General features: G+C 36.4%; 1 protein-coding gene across 1 annotated transcript in view; it reads left to right on the top strand.

The window, feature by feature from the left end:
- LOC145988706 (uncharacterized) overlaps positions 1-19743 on the top strand; it is a 106240-nt gene that overhangs the window by 72657 nt on the left and 13840 nt on the right. Inside the window, exons 14-19 of the mRNA XM_083123803.1 lie at positions 1371-1473; positions 9659-9847; positions 11618-11721; positions 13018-13624; positions 15155-15345; positions 16607-16772. Coding sequence (XP_082979929.1) covers positions 1371-1473; positions 9659-9847; positions 11618-11721; positions 13018-13624; positions 15155-15345; positions 16607-16772 — 1360 coding nt within the window. The remainder of the gene's footprint in view (positions 1-1370; positions 1474-9658; positions 9848-11617; positions 11722-13017; positions 13625-15154; positions 15346-16606; positions 16773-19743) is intronic.

Below are 19743 nucleotides of genomic sequence, written 5' to 3' on the forward strand. Positions count from 1 at the left end.
AGCTGACATTGTATCAAACCAATTAGAATTGTCTGACACTGTATGAAATCAGAATTACACATGATTCTTTTCCAGCAACATGAAGAAATCCACAGTGTACAGAGATGTATACCACAACATGTTGAAAAGCCAAACTGGCTTTTTAAAAAAAGTTTAAAAGTTAAATAAAACCCAGGACAGTAACAGTCATAAACATAATGTTTTCATTGACTTTCCCACTCAGTGGCCTTGGGCAAAGTGAAGAAGTAGTCAAAATGACAATGTGCTCACTGTGTTGATGTAACTTTTTTAAAGGCAAGAATGTGGAATCCACAAAACTTGAAATCGAACAGCCAGAGTTATTTTTATCAAGCTTTGAGTTTGTTTACAAACTCGAGTAAACAATCGTTTATCAATCCAATGAAACAAATGCAGTAGTAAATAATTGTAAATTATCACATTATCAAACTTCTTGCATGCAAAAGTACAATAAATTGATATCTCACATGTCAAGTTGGTATGGTGTCATGTCATAGATTCCCACTGGTTTTGTGCCATAATCATCATCTTGAAAGCATGCCCATAAAAATATCCTTGTTTAATCTGCTGAATACAGGTTTATTCAGTGCTACCTCTTCATATATCCCATCTGGTTGGCAGATTTTCATTTTCCCCTCACGTGATGGGGAGGTGCCTAATCTTGCAGGAAATAAAACTCCACTTCATTTTTCTCTGATAGATGGCTTGATTGATTCATGCAACATCTCTCAAAATTATGCTCAAGAGTGGTTTGATGAACAAGTTTTGTACATCTTTTTGTACATTTATTATTATTACAGTGGAACCTCGAGTTTACGTTTTTCAGGTGACAAACCTCAAAAAAATTAAAATGCAGGAAAATGTAAAACAGGAAAATTTCATAATGTTTTGCTGTGTTGCGATTGCAAGATCAAGATTGCATGTGTAATGCTGGAAAACGTAAAACCGGGGTTCCACTATTATTATTATTATTATTATTATTATTATTATTATTATTATTAGATACACTTTAAGTTTCCAGTAGCTTAATTTATTTCATGAAGGTCATAACATGCTTAAATACTGGATATTAACATTTTGAACACTCCCTCTGCTTCAAACTCTTACCTCTTGTGAGTAATGGTGAGCCATATCAGTGAAACTCCCTTCTAAACTTTTTTGGCATTTTCCTTACATACCTGCATCTTCAATATAACTTCAGAGACCACTACTTCAAACTAGCTACATCTTCAAATGAGGAAATTTAGTGCATTGTAGGCTGTAAAAGTGTGCATACATATTTAGGTGACACTGTGTAATCAATTTTTGAAATTCACTTCACAGTATTGATATTGAATATTTTTTTCTTACAGATTTTGCACAATTTCCTAAATGCGGAAGAAGCCTCATATGCAGCAGACAGAACATTACATATGGACAACATATTTGACCATTTATTGCAGAAAATGATAGAAGGCAAGTTTTAAAATAGTTTTACTACATATATATTTGGGACCAATTGATCGATTATGTACGGATTATTGATCAGTGTCTAGCAGTGCTCTGAGTAACATAGTATTTATAAATAATCTTGACTTGTCACACAGCACAAATTGAAATGCATTTTCAACATTTCACAAACTTCTTGTTTGCATCCTCAGGGATTTAAGGGCATCAAATGATCAAATTCACCCCGTGGGAACCAGTCATTTTAGATCAAAAGGCAGTGTGAAATTTTGAGGAAATTATGATTTTTTGCCAGACATTTTGGAGCCTTATGTCTTTATGTTGAAGAGTTCCCTTGTGGATACTTTGCACTATGGAAACCCATGAGCAATAAAGATTTCAGAATATATTATCGTGAACATTATATTTACTTTCTTACAAGGATGGAACAGATAGTTGGTACGCTGTCATGGCATAATAGACATATTGATGCATTGGTTTATCAGTAAAATCTAATCCTGTAATTTTGAACAAAATTCTGCCATTTTGTTGTTATTTTTATGAATATAAATGTTTAATTTGTGTGCCCTGATTTTGTAAGGTAAAAACTCTTAAATACACAGTTCTTTTCAATGGTACAATTCATTGCAGTCACCTGGTTGAAATTAAAATGCAGGAACACAGACATTAACTTTTATTATTATGGTGTTGGCGACCAGTACAGCAGCAACACATCTGGGGAAGAACTGATAGAGGTACTGTGGTGGTACTCAGTGGTGAGACGGATTTGCAGCCATTCCTTTGAAGCACACCAATGACTTCATGACATGTTGTTGATGAAGGGAAATGTCGCCGCACCGATCCTCCAAAAGACCCCATAAGGGCTTAATAATGTTCAGGTCCGGCTACTCGGCATGCCATGGAACGACTGTGACCTGTTTAGCAGTGTTTCTCGGTGTGTTATCATCCTGGAACTCTACACCACCGTCCGGGAACAATATGTGCATCATAGGGTGCAGATGGTCCTCTAGAATGGCCCTATAGTCCTTGGCAGTGACATGTCCCTCTAGAACGATCATCTGTGCTGATATCGCACACCCCACCATCATGGATCCACCCTCATGTTTCACTTTGGACACTAAACAGTCTGGTTGGTATCCTTTGGATGGATTTCTCCACACGTAAACTCTTCCAGATGTCTGAAAAACAGTGAAGGTGCAGTCATCCAAGAACGTGACATGTGGTTTGTCCATTCTTCTGCCATGAACCTTGATACCCTACAAATATTCATAGTCTGTGTTACTGATGCACTGGCGAGAGGAGCACCAACACTTTGCGCTCCTGTCCCCCTTTCTAATGCGTGAAACCGAATATTCAACTTTGTAAAAACCCCGATTTGTCACAACTTCTACCGGATCCACTTCTATATTCATAAGTTCATAAATTCTATGTGTATTATAAATTTAATTTTGTATATAGTTAATATTTAGGGTTGGATACACTTTTAATACTTCTTGATTCTTCCACTCACTCACGCTAGTGTCGCCAAGCATTTATAAAGGCGAGATCTTGGTCTACCAGCTCAGTTGGCCTCCGCCTTCGGACGAGAGAATGCATTCTGCTTCCGAGCGAGAGAAACCTACTCTGCCTAATTAGTTGAGAGACATCTATGATTGCTATGCTATGACAGCTACGATTGCTGTCAAATCCCAGTCTCTTGGATGCTGGGAGCATACAGCGATACACCGTTGTATTGATGCTGGGAAATTGGCTTCTTTAGTATCAACCTCTTGTTGTGCCCCATTGCTCCGACGCTGGGAGTAAACTGCATTTCAATGGATACCAATAAACTTTCCTTTTTCTTTAATGTTAGACGACCATCATCAGGAGATTCCCTGATGATGAGAGCAATGTATGCATTACAAACGTTGGAAGCCAACATAGACTTAACCTGGCTGGTAACCCGAGAACACATGTTCCAGGGTGACTACTCACTGGGAATTCCAGGAATTATACGTGAATTTTTTGTTCCTGGAATTACTTGTGAATATTTCTCTGTAGACGTGAAAAAGTGCAACTTTTATTAATCCTAATCCTATTCAATGGCCGCGTTGGCTCAGTCGGTAACGTGCCTGACTACCATGCTCAAGCTCCTGGGTTCGATCTCCAGCCGGTTCAAATCCGGGAACTTTTCTAACGTTTGAAGCGGCCCCGGTGCCCACCCAGCATCGAATGCCATGGGTACCTGGGCGAAACCCAGGGTGGTAAAGGCGGTCAGGGGTGTGATGCTGATCACATCACCCCCACTCATGACCGGATCAAGAAAGTGTGGGGCATTACCCCCACACCCCCTATACGCCTTCATGGCATGGTGTTAAGCACAGGGGAGCACTTAACCTTTTTTTTTTAAATTCAATTTATACATATTTATAAATGCTCTGAGGCAGGTATTTATTTCACGGTTAGATTCTATTTTTATCCAGGAAGAGGAAGAAAATATATGGAAAATAACATAATTCTCTCAATTATTCAACAATTATTTTGTTGGGGTCCTTTGCAGAAGAATCTATCTGACAAACTGACGTTTATTGAAAGATAAGATATCTTTAATTTGATTTGGTAAAATTGAGTTCGAAATTCTTATATAATTAAAATTTTTTCGTAGATTAGTATATCCCATAACATTTGTAACTTGCGTTTGTAGATGTATTTTGAGTCTGAATATGTGAAATGGCAAATGTAAACTCCGCACCTTAAATTAAATACATATACTGTTTAATGAAAAAGTGTTTTCCGCCTTGTGAAATTGCAGTTAGCGATGAGAACATATGTGCAGATCAGTTCTAAGACAGTTATTTGAAAACTCTGAGTGCTTTCCCAACGCTTTGTTCTGTTCGAGGGGCAAGAACGTGCAAGGACGCTTTGAGGAAAGCCTCGCCCAGGACCTCCGCCAGGAAGTGCGTGCTCCAGCACCTCTTCCTCCTGCTATTGCTCCATGGAGATGTTGAACTTCAACCTGGACCAGGGACGTCTACAGGAATAACAACATTAAGTGATAGTGCATTTTACCTTTACTATCAAAACGTGCAGTGCCTAAAAATAAAAGTTTTTGGACTGTGAACTAATGATGGCTGAGTTCTCCGAATACGACTGTGTGTGCTTTAGTGAGTCTTGGTTCAATTCTGATATCTCGTGTGCTGAAATTGCGCTATATGAGCAGTTCAATGTTTATCGCAAAGATCGTGAAATGTTTTGGGGGTGGTGGTGTTATGGTGTGTGTGAACAAGAAGTGGCCCAGCAAGATATGACTGGATTTACAACGAGACTGCGAATTACTCTGGGTAGAAGTAAGTACAAACCACCGTAGAAAAATATTTATAGGTTGTTTCTAAGTGGCCGCGGTGGCTCAGTCGGTAACGCGTCTGACTACCATGCTAAAGGTCCCGGGTTCGATCCCCGGCCGGTTCAAATCCGGGAACTTTTCTAACGTTGGAAGCGGCTCCGGTGCCCACCCAGCATCGAATAACATGGGTACCTGGGGGAAACCCTGCGGGGTAAAGGCAGTCAGGGGTGTGGTGCTGATCACATCACCCCCACTCACGACCGGATCAAGAAAGTGTGGGGCGTTACCCTCGCACTCCCTATACGCCTTCATGGCGTGGTGCTAAGCACAGGGGAACACTTTACCTTTTTTTTCTATCGGCCTCATAGGCAGAGTCCCAAAGAACTCTTTAGAGTGTTGTTATGAATCTACTCTGTCAGCTCTATCCAGCCACGAAGTTATTTTGTGTGGGGATTTTAATATGCATATAAAGTGGAATAATCCTGTAAATGGCATACCAACCACTGGAGACGAAGACTGGTTCATAGACAATTTTATTCATGGACTAGGTCTTCTTCAACACAATATGCACAACACCAGGGAGGACAAAAACCTTGATTACATTCTCTCCTCTTTTGAAAACTTTGAGGTCACGCCCTCGTTGAATCTCGTTCAGTCAGACCACGAGTCGCTTTGTGCTATTTTTGAAATTACAGTGAAAGTGCAAAGCTCCCCTTCTGCACACCCCAGGCATAAGACTCAGTTGTGGAAGAAAACGCCATGGGACACCATTTGTTGAGCCATTGACCTTTACAATTGGAACCTGCTTTCCGAAGGGACCGTGACCGAGGCTGTTGAACTGTTTACGGATGTGATTCATGCCCTAATTCAGGACTATGTGCCACATAAAACAATGAAAAGTAAAAAGTTCCCCCCTTGATTTGATAAAGAGTTGCAGCATCTGTTACACAATAAATAGAGAGCATGGCAACTGTGGAAAAGTTTCCCCAATCACCTCACACACAACACTTTCAAAGCACTTCGAAAGCATAGTAAAGACCTTATGAAACAGAAATACACCTAATATGTCAACAGTCACAAACAAACTCCTTACTAATTCAAAGAGATTCTTGACATTAATAAATTCACAGAGACAAGCCAAACGCATCCCTTTAGAAGAAACACCCAATGACATTTCAACTGTTGGTAATGATAGAGCTGAACTATTCAATCTAACATTTCAAATAATTTTGTTTCAAATGATGTTTTAGATCACCCACCTATCAAATTTTATCTGCTCTCACTCTCTTTCTACCGTCTTTACAGAACCAGGTGAAGTCTTGCACTTCTTTACCTCCCTTTCTTCTCACCGAGCATCTGGATCAGACAATATTCCTACTATTTTCCTTCAAAAAACAGCTCACTCACTAGCTACTCCTCTCGCAGTGTTATACAATAGCTGCTTCTCTGAAGGCTGCTTTCCCACTCAATGGAAGAAAGCAAATATCATTCCTATTTTTAAATCTGGAAATGCTAACGATACTACATGTTATAGGCCCATTTCTCTCCTTTCCACACTTGCTATTGTCTGTGAAAAAGATCTGGAGAAAAAGACATGAAATTCACATCCCCTTACATTAACCCAGCACAACACAGCTTTCTTCCAAATTCTTCATGCCTTACCAATCTGTCTAGAAATACGTTAAAATTAGTGAAAGACTGTATGAAATAGACAACAACGCGTTATTCTTCCTGGAACTCATTCTAACTGACTTCCTTCTGGTGTGCCGCAAGGAAGCGTTCTTAGCCCTTTGTTATTTGTATTATATCTGTATGATCTCACAGACCTCTTTAATTCCCCCATCTCAAGCACAATTCTAATGTTTGCCGATGATTGCAAGATTATGAGAGAAATAAAACAGCCAGACATGCAAATTCTCCAAAATGACATTAACAGATTTTCTGAACGGTGTAAGCGATGGAAACTGTCCACAAACCCTTCTAAATGCTCTTACATAACAATTTCATTGAAACAAAACTTTCTTGAAGGTAATTATACACTCACTGACCTCCCTGTAGCAAAAGAAGCACAACACCGAGATCTAGGTATCCTCATAGATTCTAAACTAACTTTCGATAATCACATATCAACCATCACAAAAAAGGCAATGCGTATGCTAGGCCTACTTTACAGATTCACCGCAATCAATAACCCGAAAGCACTTTCCATTTACTTCAAGACATTTGTGTTCCCCATTCTAGTGTTCACCAATCTGAAACATGACTGGCTGCCCATTCTCATACCTCCAAGACCACGAGTCGCTTTGTGCTATTTTCGAAATTCTAGTGAAAGCGCGAAGCTCCCCTTCTGCACACTCCAGACATAAGACTCCGTTGTGGAAGAAAATGCCATCCTTGTAAATCTGCACATTAATACTCCAGAAACTCGTAGATCCATTACAGATATGAAATTGCTATATAAGATAATAAATGGAAACTTAAAATGCAGCATCCCACTTCACATAAAACACGGAGCAAGGAAACTTTCCACACTACAACTCCCAGGCTCTCACTCATACAACGATCACTATTCCATAGAATACCGAATCAGTTCAATATCATCTCAAACCAAATAGATATATTCACTTCATATTCATTTTTTATCAGCAACATAGACAAAATTGTACATAAGTAATGCCTTTGTGAAACTGATCTCTTTACCTTGGTACTGTTTTGGCTTGTTTATTTTATGTTATCCTTTCTTTTGTGTTTTTAAGCTTAGTCTATTTTTTTATTGTTGTTTCTTTCTGGTTTAAAATGGCTTCTTCTGTACTGGAAATTTCAATAAATAAATAAATAAATTTTTGATTGATTGATTGATTTTGTTTAGTTACTTCGCTTTTGTGTCACTTTCTGCTAATAGCAAAGATGAGGATGAGTGATGATACAATTGAAATTGATGATGGGACACTGATAAATGCTCAGGCCATGATTTGAACCCGGGACTCCTAATCAGAAATTTGGTACATTGTAATCACAAAAACCCTTTATATTGTTAATATACAGTATTGGGGGGGGGGGGGGGCAGAGCCTTGAATTTTTTGAAAGTTCGCCTTGAAAACCGGGAATTATACTTGAATTTTATCGTTGTCCTAGAGTAGCACCCTGTGTTCGAATTACGTCGCCAGGAAAACAACAATTACCATTATTAATCAAGTTATTTCTCTCTTTATAACTTAACTTTGACCTAAATGCCAATAATAAAATGTACTTATTAAAAGGAGATTAATTGTGATATTATAGGAGGTTATGTGTTATGCGTATTTCATTTTTTTAAGAAAACACGAAATATGAAATAACACATTGTAATGTTAATTTTTCATGTTTTTGAAAGGTGTGAGGTGCATTTTCCTACCCTACCTTGTCACAAAATAATCTGAAATGAACTGCAAAATGTGAAATAGACTCTTAAACACGAAATTTAGAGTGTATTTACTGACATGACACTTTCTTAAGTCAGACTTATTCCTGAAAGTTATGGAATTCATAGAAAATTGATTTATTCTGCTGTAAATATTTGAGAGCAAGAATGGATCCCTTTATACAGGAATAAACTTAACATTCTGGTAACGACATAAATGTGCTATTAGAAGGGATATGTTTATTTTGTATTGTAAGAGCAGTTTTTATATCAAATTTGGGATTATATTTAAATTTTTAAAACTAAAATGTAATTTTATATATGGCTGTTTCACCGTTGTAACAGCGAAATTTTATTTTATTTACCGCTTTTGAAACCGAAATTGACTCTGTTTTTTTACTGAAATTTTGCTTTTTTATTTACCAAAAATATGTGGCTCTAGTTATGCGTTTTGGTGCCAACCCATACATACATGAATGTCGTTTCCCGTAATGCACGTATTCATTTAACTGATACGATATAAGTGAAAGTCTGAAGTTCGAGAACCAAAATGTTAAAAAATTGTACTTTTTTCGGAATTGTAAAAGTGTTTTTTAGAATTCATGCAGGTAACTGCGAGGAACAGTAATGTTTTTAGTGTATCATCCTACTGTAACTAGTAAAAGCTTTGTTTTTATTTTAATTTTGATTTGAAAAATCGTACCATGAATGGGAAAGGCTAGCATTACGGGTAAAACTTGCAATGAGAGTTTTCTGTGATTAACAGTCACGTCTGCCTGACTACTTGCATACTACCCTAACTAAGCATTTCCTTCCTCCCACGACTGATGTAACGTGCAGTCCAGCTACTACTGTGCCAATGTGGCTGGCAGGCATACGTACACCTACGTCGAGTCCTCCAGTAACGTGTTCTATAATCACCGGTGTTTCAGTTTCAATGTCCACCACCTGTACATTAATTAAATGCAGTATTTGCAGTTTTATATAAGATCAGTATAATATTGGTTATCAGTATCGGTGATTTTTATATTGGTGTCGGCGAAACCTTCCTATGGCTCTGTTCCTACTTTTTATGTGCGCATTCCTTCTTTTACACATCATCTTTGAGATTTTGTGTGTGATAGTAGCTATGACCATAGGTGTAACTCATTGGGATTGCAAAGGGGGGGGGGACTCTCTGACCTGCCACCTGACCCCCTGTGGGGTGTCTGGGTTCCTTGTGCATTCAGATGTGAGGAGCCTGAGCAGTGATTACAAGTCACTGTATGCACACATACGCACACTCGTGCAGAGATTTATTTATTTATTGATTGGCATATGTACATAGATATATGCAGTGCATTCTGATCAGGGTTGGCCATTTTGCCTGGGTTTAAAAAACAAAAAACAGATAGATACATATGTATATTGTTGTGTGTGTGTGTGTGTGTGCATGTGTGATATGTCTAATAAATTAAACTTACTTTTTTCAGACGTACATAACGAGATAAAATCATTCAGAAGGGATTTTTACAACTGGAAAATAGGTTTCATTAATGATGTGGCAAAGTTAATGGAAACAGATGGACTCGTAAATGCAGGAGGCTCAATGAAGACATTCTGGTTAAATTTGTATGATGAAAAGTTTAATCCTTTTGAAGATCCTTCGATTGTTCTTACAGGTAGGGAAGCACTTCACTCGACCAGTTGATGTGAAGTTTTGCTCTTTGGAGCGTTAGAAATTTGTGGTAAAAATTTCCAAAATGGTAGAGAAAGAAATATCTTGTGTATAGTGATAAATAAAACTCAAAGTTCCTTTTTTTATGTGCTAGTTTACAATTCTTGTTATTATTTCCATTTTAATACAGTACAATTGTGTAATTATTGTGCATAATTAGCACTAGCCTTTTATTTTTTTCAAGTTCAAGTATACAAGCATTACGAACAAAGTAAATCATTTTTAACACACTAAACATTTCAAGAGATGAGTGGTGCAATGATAGTCGAGAAGAATATTTTTTTTCTATTCAAAGCTGGTGTCAAGGGACACATAATTCAATACTGAACTCAGGATATAATGTTAACTTCCTTAATTTAGGCTTTGTAAGAAGGATAGTTAGAAAATAATTTCACAATAATAATAATAATAATAATAATTATTATTATTATTATATGTCTTTGGGAAAACTTTTCTAATCGATGCACCAAATGAGTGAATATCCAGCACAGCTGTTATTTTGTTATTTATTTTTTACAAGTACCAAAATGCATAGTTATTCAATTTTGTTATTAACTTTTACACGCCTCGTTTTAAAAAAAGCTTTAAAAGTTAGAAGGAAATTTTACCCATAGTGTTTGTTGTTCCCTCAAAAAAAGTCTAATTTTTGGAATTTTGAAAACTGTAAAACCATTTCATCTTTGATTCAAATGTTGGAAGATGAAAAAATATTCTGGTTCCTGTATTTTACTCTAATTTTTTTCGATTAAATGCATTTTTTTTACTTTGTTATTCTGTTCTAATAATAACTAACTGAACTTTATTTATCTTATTAACAATAAAAGTAACAAAGTTTATGTTTGTTTTTTTTGTCACTTGAAATGAACGATGTCAATTTCCAAGGGGAAAAAGGGTCGATGGACCTGTTCGATTCCCCCCCCCTCCCCTTCCAATGCCCATAATACTAGCTGTACTAGTATTGGAAAGAATAAGTTGGATTTCAGTCAGCAATTTTGCAATTTTGCTATCCTGGAAGTTATGAAAAATTAACATCTTTAATTTTAGTTGTACCATTTGAAAAAAAGGATTTTGTGATCAACTTGACAGCTATTTTAATATCCTATCCTATAGGATTTTACTTTGTTAATCCTAATAATTGTATTAGATACGAAAGAATCCAAAATTTAAGTGTATAACATTAAAGGTGTGGCTGATTAAACAGTAGTCTGTTGCTATCGACCGATGTCTGAAATCACAAAATACAGATTTTCATACAATATTGGTGCAAAATAAAAGGGAACTTCTAATTTTGTATAATATCCAGGATAATTTGACTGCAAAAGTGTCGTGTGGCATTTTTGCTGATGCCACGAAAGACTAAAATGCCGGGAAAGTATCTGCCAGTATTGGTAAATAAAATCCAGCCAATACTTTCCGTTGTATCAGCTGCCGATATCAATACATTGGCATCAGTATTGCCGCAACCTTAATATAAGTATGTAATTTACAAAGTAAATGTCTAAATACACAGTTTGGTTTTCATAACAAAATCCACTGGAGTCACCTGGTACTTAAAGAAGTGAATGAAACATTCTGGTTGTTCATGGAACATTTATAATGTTTCTTTTCACATTTGTTATCAGTTTCAGTAAATGTACTGGTACCAGCCAACATTTCATATCTGCCCATCTCCAATTTAGTTTTACTTTCTTGATCACTGGTTGTATTCTTCCAGGAGCTGCAAAGGAAAAAATGGACACTTTGGAAGCCAATGCTAATGTCTATTTGGTTGTGAGAGTGATGCTAGGAAATAGCCCAAAACACAGCCTGAACAACATGGTAAGTTGTGTGCATATTTATGAACTTCAGATATATTCTTATGTGCTATGATATTTTATGTTTCTGTTAAAGTTTGTGTATAAATATAAAATATGTATGTGCCAGTATGATTTTATTCAATACCAGCAAGTGTTGATGTAACTAGCTGTTGTACCTGTGTCGGTGGAGAATCTGTCTGCCATGCAGGGAATCCAGTTCCGAGAATGTTCCTGCGTAAAGTGGCTCTGGGGTTCACGCAGTCTGCAATAAATGGGTACCTGAGGGTAACCTTAGAGGGTAAATGTAAAGGTAGTCCGTAGCATGGTAATGATCACATCACCTCCACAACAGACCATGTAATTGAAATACAGCTATATTCCCTGTATACCTTTATGGCAATATTGAGTGCATAAAATGTTTACTCTTACTCTCTCTGGTGATGCATAGCACATGTTTGTATCCTTTACCATGTGCCCACAATAAAGATTTGTCATCTTCTTTTTGAATAACCTGGTATATAATACCGATGAAGCAAGCCCTATTTTTCTTTCATCACATAAAACTGAATGTGATTCCAATATTTGCTGTCCTTAACATTTATTACCTGTAAAGATTTTCCTTTATGCTCCACTTTATATGCCAAAGGTTTATATCATTAGAGGCATGCATATTTCATTTTTCATGAAAACAAAAAATGTTGTAAGGTGCATTTTCCTACAATATTTTGTCACAAAATAATGCGAAATGAACTGGAAAATATTTAATCAACTCTTAAACACAAAATTTGAGTTTATTTACTGATGCAACATTTTCTGAAGTCTGAATATCCTGAGTTATACTTGATTGATTGATTGACTGAGTTGGTGTTTTAAGTCCACTTTATGCAAAGTAAGGCTAATCGGGACTAGACCAATAGGTTAAAGTGGGATACGAACCACTATGTGCCTCCACCGGGTATTGAACCCAGGACCCGTTGATTATAAGGCGGCAACGCTACCACTACACCACCAGGGAGGCACCTTATGAATTATGCAAATGACGGAAAATTGATTAATTCTGTATATATTTGGGAAGTAAAAATTGATTTCTTTACACAGGAATAAACTTATTACTCTGAAAACTACATAAATGTACTATTAGAAGGGAAATATTTACTTTGTGCAATAAGTGTAGTTTTGAAATAAGTTTAAGAATATATTCACCATTTTAACACTGTCATTTTATCTACCACTTTTGATCCATTATCCAGTTTTCGTACTGAAATCTTGGATCTTTTATTCACCATAATTATTCATTATTTATAAATTGTCCTTTCAGAACTTCCTGCTAGAGCTGTTCTATGCAGGGTGCAAAGCAAAATTATCTGAAGTAGGAACCAAGATTAGCATCCTCATCCAGGACACTATGAACTGCATTCCTTGTCCTCCAGCAGGCTACTTCAAAATAATTCAGGAAAAAGTAGCACAGCATGGAAATAATAATGTGAACACCTCAAGAAGCATAGATGATGCCTTGTGTGCTGTTGAGGATTTGTCACACAAATTTCATGCCAAAGAGACAAGCTCAGTGTGTTACGAACTTAAGATGGAAGAAAAGGTTGTGTTTGATGCAGAAATACCGCAGAGTTTTGAAACCATTTCCGATTGGTTGAATTTAATGGAAGAATTCCGTCAGATGTTGTTACAAAGAATCGCTTCAGTGTCGTTACACATAAGTAGAAATATTGATGCTTTTAGTTGTAGTAATGCGGATGTGCAATTCTTGCACCAAGCGATCGTACAGCATCATTTGGTAGAGGAAATGTCAGCACTGAGAAAGATGATGGATGTTAGTGACAAGAGGCTAGAGAACGCCATCTGTTTCATGGAGCTTCTTATGTTCAGGATTAATTGGCTGAATGATGAGTTGCGGGAGTGGCAGAAAGGTGAGTTCAATTGTGCCTAGTTTCAGTCTATATTTGTCCTGTTACAATCTTTCTGACACCCTGATGGTTAGAGCTTTTGTGTCTCCAATCTGTCTTTACATGCCATGACTACAAAAGTATTTTTAATGGGAATATGTCTGTGAAACTCATAAACATGTGGCCAAGGCTTCGTATTGTTTAGAAGTCTGTGCTGACTGCTCATATTGACACCTTCCCCAAACATCCCCTGTTTAAGGACTACCAACATATGACCACATAGCAAAACAAAAATACACTACCCTGGAGACAGGGACAGAAATGGTATTTTCTCTCTCTCTCTCTCTCTCTCTCTCTCTCTGATTATTTTAAATATCCTTTTAATCTTCCCAATTATTTATCTTCTATGTTAAGAAATGACAGTATTTTAACCAATGCTCTTATTTTTTTTTTAAAAGTACAGGAGTTTTTTTTAGTGTCTTACGTCTGTAATGTACTGTGTATTCCTTGTGCAGGTCTCTTTACAATTTATCACTTTTAACCATTCTCAAGAGGCTCTTTTCACACATTTTTAACCCTAAAATAATTATTTTAGATGAAGGGATTTTTCCCCTTCTATTCTGAAGAGTGCAAAATGGTCAAGTGTGCTGCCACCCAAATTTTTTTATTCATTCATTCATAGACACTGATGCTTGAATATTGCAAGAATTAAAAGTTGGGTTCAGAGAATTACATAAGAAGTAATCTCAACATTAAATTACCCCTCATTTAAGTATGAAATTCACTTTTGCAACACAGTTGATTGATTGATTTAGTTTATTTTACTTCGCGTTTGGTGCCTCTTGGCTAATTTGCGAAGATGGTGATGAGTGATGAAATGATGAAAGTGATGAATGGACATTCACAAACAACCAAGCCCGACCGGGATTCGAACCCGGGACCCTTGGCGTCGCAGCGCGATGTGCTAACCACTCGGCCACAGGGTCGGGCTTTTGCAACACAGTGTTGATGCGAAATTAAATAAAATGATGCATTTTATTTAGAGGATAATTTAGTCCACAAAAGTGTTTTCATGTTTTCTGTAATTCTTGTGGATCCCAGACCTCAGTTTGGTATCATGATTGGCCAACCTGTGTGACGGAGTGGTTATCACATCATGCTATGACACTAGGGGTCCTGGGTTCAAAAACTAGCCTGAGAATGGGGCTCTTTGTGAGTGCCTCTTCATCAATTTCATCATATCACTCATTCTCATTGTCGCGATTAGTCAAAACTCAGAAAAAGTGATGCTAAATGACAAAGATCAAATCAAAACAAATTAAATCATGATTGAAATCAAACCGTTACTTCCTGGTACATTGGTATTGTCTCAGCCATAATCTGTAGCTTTCCTGGCAAATAATAGTGAAGAGATTTTCTGAGTTGAAGAACGACCAAGTGATTTTTTTAGATTTAATGTAATTCTCACCATTAACAATTTACTACTAATTACATGCGTCAGTGTTTTTCTGTAAGTGTATGTTAGCATGATGTTTTTTCTTTTTTTGTTTTCAGACTGTGTTGGAGGAACTATTTTCACTCGGGATTATAGCAAAAATAGGATCATTCCCCCAGAACTTACCGCAATGTATCTTTACCAAATGCAACTAGAAATTCGAATGAGAATGACAGCTGCAGTGATGGATTTGAGAGCTATTTTCAAAGTCTACCTCTCAAAATATGGAACTGCTCATCCTTTCACAGATGTGAGTATATATCACTTGCATATTTTTATGTGTGTGTTGAGTTGTACCTGAAGATACACATTATTTATTTTCCGACAATGTGTTTCAACTCTGCAGTATTTTCTGGCAACAATAGACTTCCAGTAACAAGCATGCGTACTTGGACAGTAGTCGGCCTACCTCCGCAGTGGTTAGAACACTGCACTACAATGCCAGAGGCCACAGGTTCGAATTCCGGCCTGGGTGCTTGTGAGTGTCCCTTCATTAATTTCATCATATCATCACTCATTCTCATCTTTGTGATTATCCAAAGTGGCAGAAAAGTTAAGTAAAATTAACTAAATCAATCAATTGGCCAGTTGTCCACACATGCATGTATGATGATCCAGAGGAGAAGAACATTTATTGCAAAGACTAACACGGTGGCTACTTACCGCGAATTCCTTGAATTCCAGGATGGAAAGTATGCATGAATTATTGGCTCCGGCAATTATACGTGAATTCTACATGATTTTTTTCTCTGTTGACGTGAAAAATTGCAACTTTATTATTCCAAAGGAATTTATACATTTACGAATGCCGTGAGGCAAGTATTTCACAGTTTAACTTTTATTTTTATCGAGAGAGGAAAAGAGAGTAAAAAGCTGCGTGGAAAATAAAACAGAATTCTCACAATCTCACAATTCTTACATTACTTAGAAACAAGAAGAAATTTAGTTTTTCATAGTTCAGACTATTGTTTACTGCTGTTGACAATCTGTTTTTCTTAAATGTGTGTATTGCGTGCATTGTAGAATTATTTCTCTGTAGTTTACGGTTCTTACAAGCACATAACCACAATTTTCAGTGCAACATTATTCAAACAAGAATAAATGTCTCATGAAGGGAGAGTGTGTTCCCCGAAACATTACATTAAAAATTGTGTGTATGTGCTGGTAAGAACCATAAACTGCAAGAGAAGTATCTTGTCTAACTGGTGTAACAATTTGACATGTTTTAGTCTGTATCCTAAAGTAAATGTGTAAGACTATGATAAGATTTAGTGAAATTTATGATTTTTACTCGTTTGCCTATCAGAATCCAGATATTCTTGGAATTTTTGCAATAATGTTTCTCCAAGGAAAGCAAATAATCAGTTATTCATTAAAACATGTAGTCTTTAAATAATTAAAAAAAGAAACTATTGAACAATGAAATGTGGCAAAGCATGTGACTCTTGTACTTGTTCATGTAGTAAGTGAAAATCAATTTTGGAATTGTAATATATTTATTAAAATTGTAGGTTTCCTCTGAAATATTTGAGGTTTGGTTGGATTCTGAGCACCAGCCCACAAGTATGATCAAGCAGTGGGAACGCGAGTATGCTCAACACAGATATTTCCAGAATCTTTCATTCATCCGAATAGGACCTGTGTACGCGGAGACATTGCTTGATCATTGTTACAAAGGTAAGGATGAAGATTTTGGTAAGATGTCTGAATGTTCCCTAATAAGAAGCAATGAAACATTTTGGTCTAGACCTTCCATATCTGTTCTTATTTGTATATGTGCTAGGGATAGGGCAATAAAGCATCAGACATGAGAGTCCTACACTGATTTTTTTTGATAACCTGTAAATTTTCACAAATGTCACCTCCGACACTAACATATACACTGTAACTGTTGATTCACATTCTGATAATTTTGTAATAGATCTATTACAACCTAGAAACTCTTGGACTGTGGATTACATGTCAAGATGCTCTTAAAGTTTCAGCACAAGGTTTATGTCAATAATTAACAAACTTATTAGTTATTGATGGAATTTGCAAATAATTTTGTTATATTTCGAGCTTTCTTGTTGTTCATACTTGCTGAAGTTGCATACTTTTGTATTTCATTATTAACATGTTAGCTACCGTGCGAGTTGTATTGAACTCACGCTAATTTTACGACCGGGACCTCATGAAGCGTATTTAGCTCACATGTCTACCATGCTATAACATATGTGCTATTTGAAGACTGGCCCCCTGGACAAAATTTTACAGATGGTTCGTGAAAATCTTATTTAGTGATGCTGTTATTGCTACAATTAATACAAACAATATAAGAAACATGGATGAATAGATGTACATTAACTTCTTCTATATTAATTTTTGCCTGTAAATTCCACTTAAATCTGACTAGTAAAAAAAAAAATACATTTTCACTCATGAACACTTTACAAGTTTTCAAATTGTGCATTTGGCCTTGAATATCGATACAATAGAATATGCAGAGTCATGTTACAATTAAGAAAAGACTCAATGCTCAGAAAAAAAAATAACAATACTCAGAAAGAAAAATAACAATACTCCGAAAAGAACCATTAATGCTTGAAAAAGAAAAAAAAAACAATATGCTGCCAAATAGAACTCACGTGGGGTGCAGCGTAATAATTGATTCCAGCACTGCATGAGTTGCGCATGACTCGCCTACATAAAATAATTGAAAATAACATTTTTTCATCTAATCATCAACAGGGTGTCTACCAGTCAAGAATGCCAAGAAATCAACAGGTAGGTCAAGAAAGTCAAGAAATTATGCTTGTGGTCAAACAAGAATTTTTGCTATTTTGTACAGCATAGTGAATTTACATTGTTATATATATATATATATGTACTGGGTTTTGATAAAATTGAATATTTGGAAATCTAAAATTGCATTGAATTGTGGTTAAGATTTGTTCATTTGTTTCTTAAGAATTAAATTCTCGTATGCATGAAATTGTGTAAAAATATTAAAGTATGAAGTCTAAAGGATTAATTTTTAAATGCGTTACTAATAATTAAAGCAAGTCAAAATCGCTTGTTACAACAGTTTTCATCTTAACTGGCCTTGCAGTAGGGGTTTTGCATTAAAAATATATATTTTCTTAATGTCCAACTATACTAAATAGGGAGCGATAAATGTTAAGAAATAGGTAAAAAAGGTCAACAAAAAGGAAAGAAAGGTCAAGAATTTTGTATTTCTTAAATTGGTCAAGATACATATTGCTTTCAATGTTTTTACTATATTCTAATAAAACAATGTGGCCCAGGGAAAATATTTTTTCTTCTGTTGTGGCAGTCAACGTCTTAATGTTAGAACATTTAAATTTAAATTCATGTTGTATCTAAGGATATCTGTTTGGAGGGTATGCGGAGGTAGGTAATTTACTGGGAAGCTTACTTTTAATTTTTCCATGCAAATTTTCTTCGCAATCGATTTCGCCACCCGTCTGGTGGCTTCGTCAGGTATGTATTTAATATTTAATACACGCGAGGAAAATTTGTGCGGAAAAATGAAAAGTAAGCTTATCAGAGTGAATGACTAAATTCATGTATGAAACTGGAAATACTGTGCATGAAGTTTACATACATAAGCAGCATTAAAATACAAATTTCAAGTGTAATATAATTAAGCCTTGTTTCCATATTGAAACCAATAAGTTGCTGACCAAGGCAGTTTATTAAGGTAAAAACACATAACACATAACGTTTCGACCCTGTATCAGGGTCTTCCTCAGACGAAGAACTAAACTAAAATGATGAAATAAACTACACACAGAAAGATTTCATACACATAGCAGGGTCACAAGCCACACAACAACAAATCAAGTTGACAGTCCTTATCTAGGAAGATTTCTACAAAGGAATTAACCATATCACCTCCTGACAGTTGTTGACTAATGGGTCTACTACACTGACAGGTGATTGGCAGGTCAAGATCAGCAAGAGTCTAAGAACCACCTGCTCACCACTCCCCCACCCCTCCTGCCTTTCTGGTTATGGGTGAATACCTCCTCCTCTGGTCTTCTTCTTTTCTCTTCTTTCTTCCTTCTTCATACTTCTTTTTTCTTCATTCCTTTTCTTCATCCTTTCAACTTTCTCTAACACACTCTTCCATTCCTTGTTTATCTTGAGCCCTCCATTCCAATTCAAGATGTCTTCTCCTTTCTTTTCTATTTCTTTGGCCTCCTTCCATTTTCTCACTAGTTCTCTCTTCTCTTTTTCTATTCGCCTAGCCGAATCCCATTCAACTTCATGTCCTGTTTCTCTAGTGTGTTTGAATATGGCATTCCTGTCTCTCTTCAATCTCACATCATCCATGTGTTGCTTTAACCTGTCTTTAAGTCTCTTCTTCGTTTCCCCTATATATACACTTTCACATCCTCTGCACTTCACCTCGTAGATAACCCCTTCCTCTTCCTCCTCTCTCTTTTCTTCATTCTTCTTGCTGGCTATACTTAAAATAGTGCGTCCTCCCTTCCTGTAAGTTCTTATACCCACTTTCCTCAGCACTTTGCATATCTTCTCTGTGGCATCGCCCATACTTCTTATACCAAACCATCTCTCTTTTTCTTTTTCTTCCTTCTCTTCCAGTCCTCTCTCTTTTATCTCTTTCCTTCTTCTGTTGATG

The sequence above is a fragment of the Lepisma saccharinum genome, chromosome 6 (genome assembly GCF_977018435.1).
Source record: "Lepisma saccharinum chromosome 6, izLepSacc3.1, whole genome shotgun sequence".
Lineage (NCBI taxonomy): Eukaryota > Metazoa > Arthropoda > Insecta > Zygentoma > Lepismatidae > Lepisma > Lepisma saccharinum.